This window comes from Halictus rubicundus, chromosome 18 (assembly GCF_050948215.1).
Source record: "Halictus rubicundus isolate RS-2024b chromosome 18, iyHalRubi1_principal, whole genome shotgun sequence".
NCBI classification, from domain to species: Eukaryota; Metazoa; Arthropoda; class Insecta; order Hymenoptera; family Halictidae; genus Halictus; species Halictus rubicundus.
The window spans coordinates 2341354-2355607 of record NC_135166.1 but is presented as its reverse complement, the minus strand read 5'-3'; the positions used below and the strand labels follow the sequence as shown (position 1 = coordinate 2355607).

At 44.2% G+C, this 14254-nt stretch overlaps 1 protein-coding gene across 9 annotated transcripts in view; it reads right to left on the bottom strand.

Annotated features, from left to right (window-relative positions):
• Positions 1–1205: 1205 nt before the first annotated feature.
• Cask (peripheral plasma membrane protein CASK) overlaps positions 1206–14254 on the bottom strand; it is a 219728-nt gene continuing 206679 nt past the window's right edge. For 6 of the 9 annotated variants that reach the window (XM_076803655.1, XM_076803657.1, XM_076803656.1 and 3 more), the window contains 7 exons: positions 11961–12198; positions 9489–9545; positions 5515–5634; positions 5262–5378; positions 4971–5078; positions 4720–4895; positions 1206–4139 (listed from right to left, as the gene is read on the bottom strand). In XM_076803655.1, coding sequence (XP_076659770.1) covers positions 3960–4139; positions 4720–4895; positions 4971–5078; positions 5262–5378; positions 5515–5634; positions 9489–9545; positions 11961–12198 — 996 coding nt within the window. In that variant the 3' untranslated portion in view covers positions 1206–3959. The remainder of the gene's footprint in view (positions 4140–4719; positions 4896–4970; positions 5079–5261; positions 5379–5514; positions 5635–9488; positions 9546–11960; positions 12199–14254) is intronic. The other 3 variants (XM_076803659.1, XM_076803660.1, XM_076803662.1) reach the window with 1 other exon arrangement.

Sequence of the window (14254 nt, the reverse complement as noted above, 5' to 3'; positions counted from 1 at the left end):
AAATATTACAAAATCACCGAAGATTCGTTCGTTCATCTTTGCGTCCACGAATGGTATCGTCACACTCACACTAAACACGATTCATACCGGGCACCGATCTCCCCCACGGGTATTTTGTTCTCATCATCATCATCATCTTCTTCTACACACGACGATTCTTGTCAGTTAACGATTTCAGACTTGTCTTCGTGCGAGTTGGGCCTGTTCGGAACACGTTTGTCGACAAGTTAAATCGCGGCGGTTCCGTCTCGGACGTCGCCTAAATTACACAATTTGTTTCCTCCCCATTGCTCTGTGTCATCACCGTGACATTACTATCTCTCTCTCTATCTCTCATCTGTCCGTACATCGGCGTACATACAACCGTATTTAAACCGGATTGTTAATCTCGCTTCAACGAAGGATCAATGCACGCGCCCGCGCAATCTCTCTCTCTCTCTCTCTCTCTCTCTCTCTCTCTCTCTTTCTTTCTTTCTTTCTCTAAGTAAATACAGCGCGCGCGTGTTCGATTAGGAAGAACAGAGTAAAACGTGTCGTGTGAGTACACGCGGTCCGCGGGCCACGCGGAACAGTGTATGCGTGTATTATTCGTGTGTGCGTATATTTATTCGAGATCTTTACAAGTTAGTTGAGCTGTAATCGAACAATTTCTGAACAAAGCCGCGCGAGTGCCGATCGCATCGTTTTTTATGGGATCGCGACTGCAAGAGATTCACACCATACCCCGTCCGTACAAGCATTCACTCCTTCGTGCTATGGGTTGCATATGCAAATTTTCTCTCTAATTAGTCTTCTAGTAATTCAGTATTAATTAGTTGCACAATTAATTTATTGAATCGCTTCTTTAATTAATTACCTAATCGTTAAATCTGTATATCTCGTGGATCCGCGTTGTATGCTTCTTTTTTTTTTGTTTTCTCTTCTCCTTATGTATGTAGAATAGTATTCTGAGTCGTGTGTATAGTTTCACCGTTTACGTGTTACACGCGCGTACCAATTTGTGCGCCACGTGTGTCCCCTCTCTGTCTCCTCTGTGTGTGTACGTGTAGAGCTATCTCTCTGTATGTACGGTACGTATGTCGGGTATGTATGTCGCTATGTGCGTGCGCCTGGTGTGTGTGTGTGTACGTGTTCTACAATTGATTTGTATTTTCTTATCCATTTTTTTACTCCCCGTGTTCTCCAGTTAACGCGAGAAGACGGTGTTTCGTATTATTTCATTACGGCTGGTATATTCTATCTATTTACTTGAGTTTACGTGTTTATAAATATCGTATAGTAAACCACGTTTTGTTACTTCGTCATTCAGTTATGCGCTTTGTACAAGGGTGCAATGCGAACCGAGTGATATTCTTTTTACGTCTTTCTCTTTCTTTTCTTCTTCTTCTTCTTTTTATTTCATATCCCGTCGACGGTGTGTACGTGTGTGTTTTTTGACGTGTGCGGAGCGTAACTCACCAGAAAACCAGTCCGATCGAAAACCGCGGCCGCCATATTCTCGAAGACGTCCGAAGCTCGTTCGCAGCTTCGAAACAGCGGCGTCGTCGAACGGTTCTTCGATGGACATCGCGGTGGGGATTAGTTGCTATCCTAAGCAAGCAATTTGCTCCCGATTTCCTACCAATTTCCAGGCAAATCCTGATCCGTCCGCTTTCGTATCGAACTCGGCATTCGCTTGCGTTCCGACAAATTTTATTGATACACACATCCGAGGCAAAACCCGAACAAACGTTGTTGATAACATGAGCGAACCATACCTTGTTCTAAGGGAGCGAATCTCGGGCAAAGGCTGAGCAAACGCTCCGTTGACTCTAAACGCTGGCGCATGATTTTTGCCAAAAAGATGCCTCAGAAGTTTGATCCGTTTCTACTTCCGACGCGTCCTCTTACAGCTGACCCGAGCTACTGATTGGTCGCGCGCTGCCGACGCTCGAGCCGTGACCCCTACAACCCCTCCCTTCCAGAGTTAGGGCCTCGTGCACCGGAAGCTCGCGAACCATCAGTTGCAAACGCCCCTGAGCTCGCACGTTTAGAGCAAGGTCAGATCTGCTTCTAGATTCCCTTCCTTAACCCTTTGCCTCACAATTTGTCTCACACTGAAGCGTAACATTTAATTTTGCCTGACGCTCTATGTACACGATGGTCGAAATTAAACACTTATTGCTTCGAAACCAATGTAAACTCGAGTCGATCGAGAAAATTTGTCGCGCAAACTCGTGCCGAGTTCGAGTTTCTTGCAGTGCGGATCTCGTAACCAAAATGAACAGCGTTTTGCTCGCGACAAGTGCGTACGTTTTTTGGCAAACTCTGAAGGTTTGGCGGACTGGGCGGGTTTGACGCGAACCGAAAAGGGGCTTTCGTGAGAAACAACGGAAAGAAACGGAAAAGTCTTTCGAACAGGACAGTGTGTCGAAACGGAACGAGAAAAGAGACGCGATTCAAAGAAGAGTAGCGCTCGCGCATATACCCGAACGTAGGCTGTCGTCGATGACGGCGAGAGCCTCGTCGTAGACGTGTATTCGAAGTACTAGACGAAATCGGCGAAGATTCTCCTACTGCTTAAAATTACAAGTAAACGACTAGTTTTGTCGATAGTCCAATGTACCTTCAACTTGAACGGATTGACTATTTTTAACGGTGGGTTTAGACTATCGACCAGCGCTGTCCTAGTTTTTCTTCACTTCGTGTGTAAATAGTTTACAAGAGAGTACGATAAGAGGCAATAATAGGTTTTCTCTTTACGGATAGTCGATTGACAGATTTCTCGGATAAACGGTACAAGTGTGTGTTGTTCACTCGGTCGACATTCACGAACAGCTCGAACGACCGTTCCCTCGTCTTTTGAACCAACAACCCCCCGCCCCCCGTACCCCCGCGCCCACACCATACCGATAATTTGTCATTGTTTTATTCCCTGAATCTGCGTCCGATGGAGGAATCGCGGGTGCTTCGCGGATTGTGCTCGTTCGATAACTCTTTGGTAAATACTTTGCACGGTTCCCGTCGCTCTCGTTCGCCTCGTTAATCGTGTCGACGACTGACGGCGAACATGCGACGAAGAAATGCCGTGTGTACGTGTGTGTACGTGATAATCGACGGCACCGGGAATGTCTCGAGAAGGAAAATGCGAAACGAAAGAACGGAAGTCCGGAGACCAGGACACAGAGAGAAGAAAAGTGGAAAGAAAAACTAAAAACAAGGCGAGATCGGGCCGTGGAGAGAGAAAGAGAGAAAGCTCTGTGATCGCCGAAGAGTCTTCGGGGAACGTTGACCGTTTCATTTTTCACGCGTGTGCGATCGTGTTGTCCGATCCTCTTAAATGCACCTCGAGGGGGATACGTTCCGATCCGAGGAACGCTGATTATCTGGATCGTTTTGTGTTTTCTCCTTGCGTTATTTTGATTGTCGTGTTCTGCGCCCCGAGGCCGCAACACACCCAGCTTTGTCTCTTTGCCTCTCTCCACCCGAACGATACACAGCGACGAACAATATAGAGTAATCAATAATGTTGATTCGACAGCGGCAACAGCAGCAGCGGTGGCAGCGGCGGCGGCGACAGCAGCAGCAGCGACATCAGCAGCAGCATCATCAATTGGAGAAAATAATTCTTCGTGAACACACGGCCAAAGTGACGCCCTCGCGATATTATCGTGCTACACAGAGATCGGTCGCAGGATCGACGGTGAAATGTATCATTCGTTTGTTCGTTCGATTGGTCCGACGTATATGTACGCGCCTGTCTGTCCCGAATTGGCCACGGTATTTCCGATATTCAGCGAGCACCGCGAATAGCTGCGGTCCCGTGCAGGGAACGTCACCGTGCTCCCCGCGAAACGATTGCGATTTTCAAGATTCTCCGACCGGCCGTTCGGTGGATCGCGATCCGACGATCATAGCTTCACGTTCGACGAGCCGTTGCAGTCTGCGATGTTGATGTGACGGACTGGCGTGGTTCGCTGTCAGTAGACCCAGGACACTGGCACCCATTGCGGTGTCGTATGGACCCGTTCGATCGCGGCCTCCAGCTGCGCGATCGTGTCCTCGATGTCGTTGTTCACGATGGTCAGGTCGAAGAAGTGCCCGTACACCTGCTTCAGCGAGTCCGATTCCTTCGCTAGTCTCTCCAGGCTCCCGTCGCACTGCAACCAAAAATGCCCAGCTGTACCACCGTCCACAGGGTGCTGCGCGACTTTAACACGTCATCTGCCAGAGGTCGTTACCGGTTAGAGTCAGACCACTGTCGGTAAAGTCAATGTAGACCGGTCGGTAAAGTGGTAACTCTACTGTGGTAATACAAGGTGTGTTCGTGGTTTTCAAAACATTCCTTTTTGGTAACTTACGCAAGCAATAAAGAAAAACAAAGTTTACGAATTTCTTCCTACTAGAAAAATTTGTTTGGCAAACTTTCTCAGCCATTGAAGAAGTTCATTAAAGTTTTTGCACTTGCGTTTCTGATTGTAAAGCATTTTTTAGTTTGAAATTTCCTGCGCACACCAAAGACTAATAGAAATATTAATAGAAACGTGATTCTGATGAATTTTTTCCCGCAACGATTCGCGACACAAACAATTTAAGTTAGGGTAGCGAATTTCTGGTTAAGTGGAAGTGCCGAGGCTTCATAATCTCGTCAATGGTCGATTAATCGTCTAACTAGTTAACCCCGTGGCAATAGTTAGCTTCATCACCAGGAGAGATTAACGATCGATGCACGGCACTTACGTCGGTCATGTTCTGGAATACTGGAGCAGCGATGAAAACGACATAAGGCGCAAATTCAGCCGTGCGTAACACTTTCAAGGCTTGTGGTTCGACATCCAATATGGCCACCCTTCCTTCTTCATGGATTTTGCGAATCGTTTCGAGCTTTGTTCCGTACATGGCATCTTCGTGTGTGCCTAGAACAACAAATATTATTCAATCACTAGCTAATTCGATCAACCAGCACTGTTCAAGATGACTTTTCCACTCACCGTATTCGAGGTATTCATTGTCTGCTATGTCAGCCATCATCTCTTCGTGCGATACGAAATAGTAATTGCGACCATTCTCTTCGTCGTTCCGCGGAGGCCTCGTTGTATCTGCAAAACAACATTCCATCGTTGTTGTTGATCGATAATAAGGTCGCTTCGAAAGAAACTTTCAAAAAAAAAAAAAAAGGGAACCAAATATTCGGCGTAGGAAATGAATTAGTTCCTCGAAGGAAAACAAATTGATTCAAATTCCAAAAAAAAGAAGAAGGGAAAGCCTGTTTTTCTACTTACGTGGAATAGGATAGGCGTATTTGTCGGGATGCTTCGCGATGATCGTATTTTTTATATGCCGACGACCAACACCATGAGCTCCTAATAAGACTAGTGTTTTCCGTTGGAATGCAGGGTCTGTTGACACAATACAAAAGTATTAGCGATAAATTAAGAGAAAATGGTCCGACAAAAAAAAAACTATACGACATACGTATACGTGTACAGGTAAGCTGTTTTTTCATGTAACGATAGAGACAAATGTTTAACTTACAGGGTAGCTTCACGACCTCCTCGTAGGTGACCAGATCCAGCTGGTCAAACACTGCGTTGTGTTTTGCGAGATACTTATCCTTGTATTGCTTCTTTTTTCGGCCAAATATTGAGCAATTCACTGGAAACGTGAAACATCCGTTAATCACATATTTCAAATTAATCTGGGTACTTAGAGACCGGTTATAAAATATTCTGCAACGAAACGGACCCTGGTCCAATTTTTGCAAATCTCTGTAGAGTATTACCTATATCGTCGTTTATGCTGCATTACCAGACAACAGAACTAACAAACAAACTAACAAATCAATTATTCTCATCGTATTTAACTCGTCAACTGCCAACATATTCATCTATACTCGTCAAAGAACTAAGAAATAATCGAGAACAAAATTTCTTCAAATAGTTTCTCTAATGCTACCGATCAGCTTCAACGAGCCATGTTTCTTTTTGTTTTCTTTTATAAAATACTACGTTACACGACCCTTTAATTATTCGGTGTAACTCTAGCGAAATTATTTACAGAAATATTCAACTGTAAAGAGAACAATGTATGCAAGCTGTTTTCTTGTAACACGGGAACAACGTTGAAAAAATGGATTTAGTTCGTACAAAATATTGTTGAAATTCCAAGCCGAAATTGAGAGACGCTAATTATTTTTTGAAAGTCGTAGAATTAAATGTGTCAAACCCATTCTTACAATTTCTTCCACGCGTTAACACGTTCACTGCCGTAGAAAAATAGTCCCACTGTCGATGCGATAAACAAATCAAATTTTTAGAATTCTTTTGCAACTGTTCAATGTGCAATTTCAAAATGAGGAAGATCATCATTTCGTTTGACAGTGAACGTGCTAAGGTACTCCTGAATATAACCAGAAAGTCGATTAGAATAGACAAAGAGTACAGTGAATTCTCGATATATGTCAGCAACGATATATGTCAATAGCCGTGTTACGTCTACATTCCTCGGCGTCCGAAGTTTGTCGAGCTTCGGGGTATACTCCGCGGTAGTGGGGATAATTCCGCGACGTTTATCATCCATGCCTTGGCGACATATATAGAGAAATCGCTGTACATTATCGACGACAGAAATTATTCCGTGAACATGTACAGATGAAAATAAAACAGAAGAAGTAGTTTGCATTATATAATATATATATAATATATGTATATATGTATATATGTATATAATATATGTATATTATTAATTACTATGACATTCATAACGCACGTTCCTTTAATTCAAAGTGTGACGTGTGATATATATATATATATATATAGGCTGTATTTCAAACATTTAGCAGTCTCTATGCTAGTCAGCATCCTCCTCGAAACGTTCGAACAATTAGCATTGTACGCGCAATAGAAGTAAAGAGCTACTCCGTAGAAATATGTCAATCTCCGTGTAAGCGTATTCTTGTCTAAATGGTAAAAGAGATTTCATTCAGTCAGCCAGTTTACATAGAAGCCATAACCATAAAGGAGGGAAGTGGGATTCCCACAGTGAGATGGGTGTTCCAGCAGGTCACAAGATAAAAGAAGAGGACTACCGGGTAGTCTAATGCGTAGACCTTGAAAACTGGTGTCGCGATCAGAGCACGATCATGATGACTTTGAACGAATTCGCCGTACTCAGCCAACGAACCAATTACCACGAAATTTCTTTTTGATGTAACATAATCATTGGGAGGCCTGTTTCCGGTCGGTAAAGTGTTAACAATTTCCATGGGAAATGAGAGGACCGTAAAATTTCAAAATGGAGACGAAGCCTTTTTCAATTCGTTTCGGATTTTTTTCCAGAGGCTTACGAAATTCACAAAATGGGAAAAATCACCTGTAAATTTATCGATCGATTCTTCACTCTCTCTTCGTTAACTTTCCCCCAGTTTTTTGACATTTTTCAAATTCGTCGCTGAACGGTTAATCGTCGAACGGAAATTGAACGGCGTTTTTCAGAGATCGATGTAATTAGAGGCGAGCTCTCGTTCAAACTGTCATCATGACGATGCTGTGACGATGTGCTTGCGAGTGGAATCGTGTGAGACAAGCGTAAGTGCATGAAACGTAGCGAGAGCATGCATTCGAAGCACGCCGCGAGAAAACATGTTTCGTGTCGCGAAGAGTATTCTTGCTGCACACAATCAGTCGAGTTAAGCAAAGAGACTCTCTACCGTTTCGTCGATGTTCACGGACAGAAAAAGAAAAAGAAAAAGAAAAAAAAAAAGAAAGAAATTGTTCTCCCGTCTCTCTGTCTATGGAAACAGTGTGTCCTACGAGTTGCCAATAAAACTTGCGTTTCTCGGGTTCGACGTTAAACGCGATCTTCGCCGAGCTTGCCCGATGCGACTAACAAGGAAAAAGCGAACTCGTCTCGTGGGGGAACGATGTCTCAAACATGGACGATTGCCTAGTGAAAATGACTAGAGACAGTTGGTTGCATTCTTCGGCAAAACGTCGGCACACCTTCGACGATGCGAGAACAAATTTTTCCAACCGAACAATAAAAACCTCAGAATTACCCGGGATTTTTTTATCGAATTAATTAATTTTCCATTCGAATTAATTGCGAGATGCGAAAGAGAATTTTAATCGCTGGCCTGGACATTTTCATGAGAAGTGACAATTTCGGAATTACGAGGGATTTTTATTCGAATTAATTGCAAAATGGGGGCTACATCCCCTCTTTTCCTAAGAATTTTAAGGGGTTGGAAATAACAATATTTAAATATTGCGAGATTTTTCTCAATTTTCCCGTAAATCCGCGGGGTTATTAATCACGCTAAATAATTGTGAAAACTTGTGTCTCGCGATCGAATTTGCGCCGACAGATTGCGAGTCAATCTGTACTTTGATATTATCAGCTACTGCAGGATGAAAATGTTGGTCGACTGTTGCACCGGCGTTTAGCACAATATCTCGCCAGCATGATAGCTCTATCAGGATCTCTAATACCACGGGGCACTAATATTACCAAGGTCCGATTAAACTCGTTCGAATTTAGCGCGCGATCGACCGAACCGTGCTCGCAGCGGAACGTTCAGATCCTGAAGCGGAATCATCGTTGCTCGTGTGTTTCATGTAAGAAGCCGGTTTTTGCTTGCTCGAAATGATCGACGAGAAACATAATGCAATGACACCCCCGCAGAGTTGTACGCGACTCTGGAACAGCGGCGAACGTTTTCAACCGGATTACGTGTAACATGCCCATACAATCATTCCTAATATCGAATATCAATCATTAATTAATAATGCACAGACTGGTAACAGAAGCGTACACAGTAACAGTATAGTAATTTGATCCAACAAAGCGCCAACATGTGAGTACACCTCGTCGGAGTCGGAGCTAAAAGTTTCCTTCATTTTTTTTTTTCTCGGCAAATTTCAAAAGCGATTCAACAACGACGCGTAGTTTATGGTTTCGGTAGTTTTCGTAGCGAAGACTGTGGGGGTGTGCGGAGTGTGTTTTCTCGATATATGTCCCAAGCGTCTAGCCGATAAAAGAAGAAGAGAAACCCCGAAATAATATCTCCTGCCCGATTCTTGTCACTGGCTAGACCCGTGTCGTGGACATGTATCGGGAAGACGCTGTGTGGAACGCGTACAATCAGGGAAGCATCGCTGACTATGCCAAGTCCAGGTGATTCGTGACGATGAGGCGCGTCGAATGATTGCTCGCTCGTGTTGGAAAAGGTCTTTTTGTTGATAGTTCGCACGGTGAATCGATATCGGGCCGGTTTTAGCTCGCGGGTTTTTTTTTTTGCCGTGTTTGTTCTTTTGTTCTTGTTTCTCCGAACACGTGGATTTTCACCGAGTCGTTCCCTGTATTGGTCGGCTACGGTGAAGCGTATCCTCGGAAACTCCCGTCGAATTAATGCGTGCATTGAAAGCACGGAACGAGTATTTTGTACTTCATGCGGACTACACGGTTCTACGTGACTCTACGGCACTGTATACCTGAAGGCAGAGTCATACCTGTCGAACCGTCGCAGCCTTCGGTGTGAGAAGAACATCCTCCTTCTCCTTCAGCATCTAGCCCCGCACAACACACAACAACAAGTGTATCACTGCAGCTAATTATTTATCCTCGAGCTACCGTACCGCGTCTCGCTATCGTTCGAACACCTCTCCAATTAGCAATGCTAAGCTTTCTCTCCCGAATTTCACACAGCTTGCATCGTTGGCGTCCGGAGAAAAGAGGTTAGGCCAATCAGCTGTCCGCTGATTAGGTTACTAGTTAGGGTCTGCAGCGCGAGAGATGATACGTGTCGGGATAAAAAGAGAGATGGAGGACATTTTGAATTGTCCACATGACAATTATCGGAACGCTATGTTGACCTAGGGCATATCTGAAGGTCACGCGAGCAAGGGCGGGGATTGGGCGGTGCCAGAAGCCTATTCTCTCGAGACCCCAACGATAGCTTACTCGCAACTAATCGCAGAATACAGTGGTGCACGCTTAAGTGTCCGCCGCTGACCCCCACCGATTCCAACGAAAATGGGACCTCGGTCCGGACACTTAAGTGTGCGCTACTTGTATGCCTCCTGTCCGCTCGTTACACGTATCGCTTTTTTTCCCGAATTTGTTGAACTTTTGACCGGACGTGAAATTTTGCGACAGAGAAAATCTCGGACAGGTGTTATCCGTAATTAATTTTCGGAATTCTTGTTGGAAACATTGTCATTGCACGCTAGTGACTAGGCGCGTATGTGAAATTGCACTTTTGGAGCAGTAGTTTGTGAACGATTTTAACTATACACATCCACCATCGTTCGGTAATTGTCGAACTTTATCCGTTTCCTTCATGCGTGTACTTAAAAAAAAAAAAGAAACAAAAGAAACGAATATGACAGATATAAATATGTCAGACTATGATCTATTACTCTATTCTTTTTTTAAACAAAATCACTAAGTCGTAAGGATTAGTTTACCAAATGAGGGGAACAGAAACACACTACTTTACGAACAATGTTGAACGTTTTCTAAGAAGAAGCTATCAGAGAATCCTAATTGCGAAACATTCATATCTGAAATAGAAATAGCAATGACACTTTAATTGTAAGACTCTTAAATTAATCTCGGACATTACGGTCGGCGGTGTAGCTACGTTACAATGAAACGTACGAATCGTAAATTATTTCGCGTTAATGGTTTTTCTTTTTTTTTTTTAAGAATACAATTATAGGTCGACAGAAGGTCGAGTCGATTTTTCGATCATTTATTTCCGAGCTGATTGATTCGTCCGAGAAAGAACGACCTTCGTATGGTTCTTACGGTAAAAATGACTGACATCAAACGATACTACATGCTTCATTGACAACCTGCGCACAGCTAATAACACATACATGACATCATGTTCACCAGCACATTCGTTTCATGACAGTAGCGAGAATAGTGGAGACAAATCGAAGAATTAAACGTGATAGGTTTGAGAATGGATCGATAAAGGCAATGGTAAAACGCGACGGTATATCAATTTCATCGAAATCTCATTTGATTATATACAATGCGATCTGCTGGAACCTATGATTACCCTAAGCAAATCATTCGATCTTACGCTGAAAGTTTAATAAAAAAAGAAAAAATAAAACTCTTTCCTGGTATACGAAACCATCGTGAAAGTTAATGATGATTGATCATCGCTGGTACGAAAGACGAAAAACAATTCAGAACTGCGACCAATAGTAGTGTTCCAAGCAATCTGATGCATACTCTGCTAATCTGCTTCGTATCTTGAACGAATATCGCTGTCTCCGACAACAAACATGTTTCTCCTCGAATGTAGCCCGAATCGCTATAGCTACACGATTTTCATTCAATTAATCTGCAACGAGGTCTATTTATTTTGCGAGTTTACGTTGGAAATAGAATTCGCCAGGAATTACCAGTGCATCCTCGTTGCAATTTTCTTCGTGCGAAATTTGTTATAAAAGCCAACGCTAGTTGCAAATTCTTATTACACATTTTCCTTTTCAATCCGGAAAGTGGATTGGTCACCAATTGCATCGTTGTGCCATTTAAATCCGCGTGGTTTCTAATTTACAGCAAAGTTTCGATCCAAGTCCAATCCTCGGGACCGAACTATGACATAGATCGTGTAGGACTACTATTTCCACGGGACCGAACTGTGACATAGATCGTGTAGGACTACTATTTCCTCGGGACCGAACTATGACATAGATCGTGTAGGACTACTATTTCCTCGTGACCGTGGAAACAAAATTTCCTGATGTTCAGCAAATATTTTACGCAACGAGATTGCACTACCAGAGTTCACTCTAACTGCAAACTCAGTATACGAAGCTTGTCCACCACGACCACACGATTTTCGCAAAGGCCGTTTCCGGTCGGGAGACTATGGCACACACGGTTCCAACACATACAGGACCGTCAGTATGAATCCGGAATTTGTCACGTTTGAACGATCAACCGGTGCAACATTTTACCTTGTTCTTGTTTGTTCTTCTCCATCGCCATGTAAGCGATTCGCCGTTCCTGGAGTTCAGGCGAAGGTATCAGGCCCGCGGAACCCGCCGCGTTGTCCTTCTGCGCCTGCCACCAATAGTGATCGTCCTTGCTGATGATCTGCAGGATGTCGCCGGTCTTGAACGCGATCCCGGCCTGCGCACACGGGATCAGCTCGTCCTCCAGCGGATCATAGTCGAATTGTGCTCGAACGAAAATCTGTTGGCGTAGAAACAATCGAGTTGCGGTTACTCGCGTCCTTGAACGAACCTTGCAGAACGTGTTACGTACGGTCGCTAGTCGGTATTAGTGATTCTGTATGAAATCGGTGAAATGACATCGAACATCGTTATTATTCGGACAACAGGGCTGGCCAGGGTGGGGGAAAAGTACCGATTTTCATTTTCTCTGAATTGGTATTCGCGTATCAGCAAGGATTTGTCAAATAAATATTAATTTTTAATTTTACCTTGCTCGACTAACGCCTCGTGTTCGTTACCACTCGATAAAGAGACGAAAAACTCTGCGAAAATAATTCGTAGTATAGTGATTTCTCGATATATGTCAAGATCACGGGTCTTGCCAGTGACTTGTATCGTGCAGGAGACATACCCGAGCCGTGTGTTTATGTTTATACTCCTCGAGCTTCGTCCCTCACGGGATATATCCCGCCGATAGTGGGGATAATTCCGCGACGTTTATCACCGAGGCCTCGGCGACATATATCGAGAATTCACTGCACCTTTGTACGACATTTTTAACGGGAAAACCGGCGCCTTCAGCCCCACCCTGGGCCGTCGTTCAGGGTCTCAGAGTCAAAACAAGAATGTCAACAGTGCAAGAAGATTGGTTCCGTTTATGTTACTGAGGTTTCCCGGGGTTGGTGATCGGGTTCGTGGGTGTGGGTGGGGGTGGGTTTATGGAAAGTTCACGGTCTCTCACTCAGATCACCGAAACCATTTAGGTTAATAGAGAATCACGTTAGAAGTAATTTACTCGTTGGGCTGAAACGCGGCCGGGTAACGTTCGTTCTATCGCAGCATCGATCGCTGTTGATACTACTTGTAATACTTCCAGCTAGGCTATAGCTATTTGGCAAATGAGAAGTCGATCATGGCGAAAACAAGCTGAAAGATGCGACGTGTGCAAGCGTTAGGCGATAGTACTTGCAAAAAAGAGCTGCGACCAACATGCTCTTCTAAGAAAAAGGAGGGGGACGTGTGTCTCCGAGAATTACGTATACTCTCCCGATCGTGCGCGGCGTTTATGGCAGTCGGACGGTACGCTACGCGTGGTCGCGAGACGCGTCCCGTGTCCAGGTTTCATTTCGGGATCGTGTGTTAACCAGCGATCGATGCGCACCGCGAATTCCGTTGAAACACTTTACGAAAGAGGATGCAGCCAAAGAAAGTAACGCGACAAAGAAACTTGAAAAAAAAAGACAGTGTACGCGCCATAAATCGGTCCATTATTAAAAGAGTTTAAATTTGGAGATGCTGATAAAATATAATATAGCTCAGTAGAAAAGTGGTTCAAATATTTTTGCATCGTTTGCGGTACAAATACAGAATTTGTGAGAATTTGCCGAGTATCGGGACACTTGTGCGCTCGATTTGTATGTTTCAGATTGGTCGGAATGTTTCAAAGCAATTTGTTTCGAACGCTCCTCGCAGAACGCGCAGTCACAGTTCTGCGAATCGTTTTCGCAGAAATTTCGAGGTCGTTTTTCACGGGGAAACGTCCGTGCGAAACAGAATGCGACCGCAGTGAATTCCACGTTCGGCAACGCATTCAATTAACGAAAGGGAAAACGCGATCGGGGTGTCTCCGTTCGTAAAGCGTTAGTTCGATCAAGCCTCGCACACTTCGAGAGCGATCCAGCCGGCCAGAAGATCTATATTTACTCTGTGAATCGCTGCTTTCCGAAAGTTGTTTCTCTCGGTGTTTGTCGCGCGGGTGATCGAGTTAGAAAGAGAAACACCATTCTGTAGTCACATACACGTTCGTACACGGAATCACATTGACAAAAACGAAGTCTGTGCGACGGAGGTGGTTCGTTGCGGTGCTGGGGAAAAACTGGACAGGCTTGAAACAGTATGATACAACCATGTGAGCAACATCGTTTACATGTCCGACACTTCGTTTGCGGGATTTGACGTACCTGATTCTGTCGCGTTCCACTTACTTTCTCGAAATTAGACGGATTCTAACGTGAACAGCTTGCTTACGATCGATTCGGTCGGTGCGCCATTAAAAAGCTCTTTCTAGAAAATCT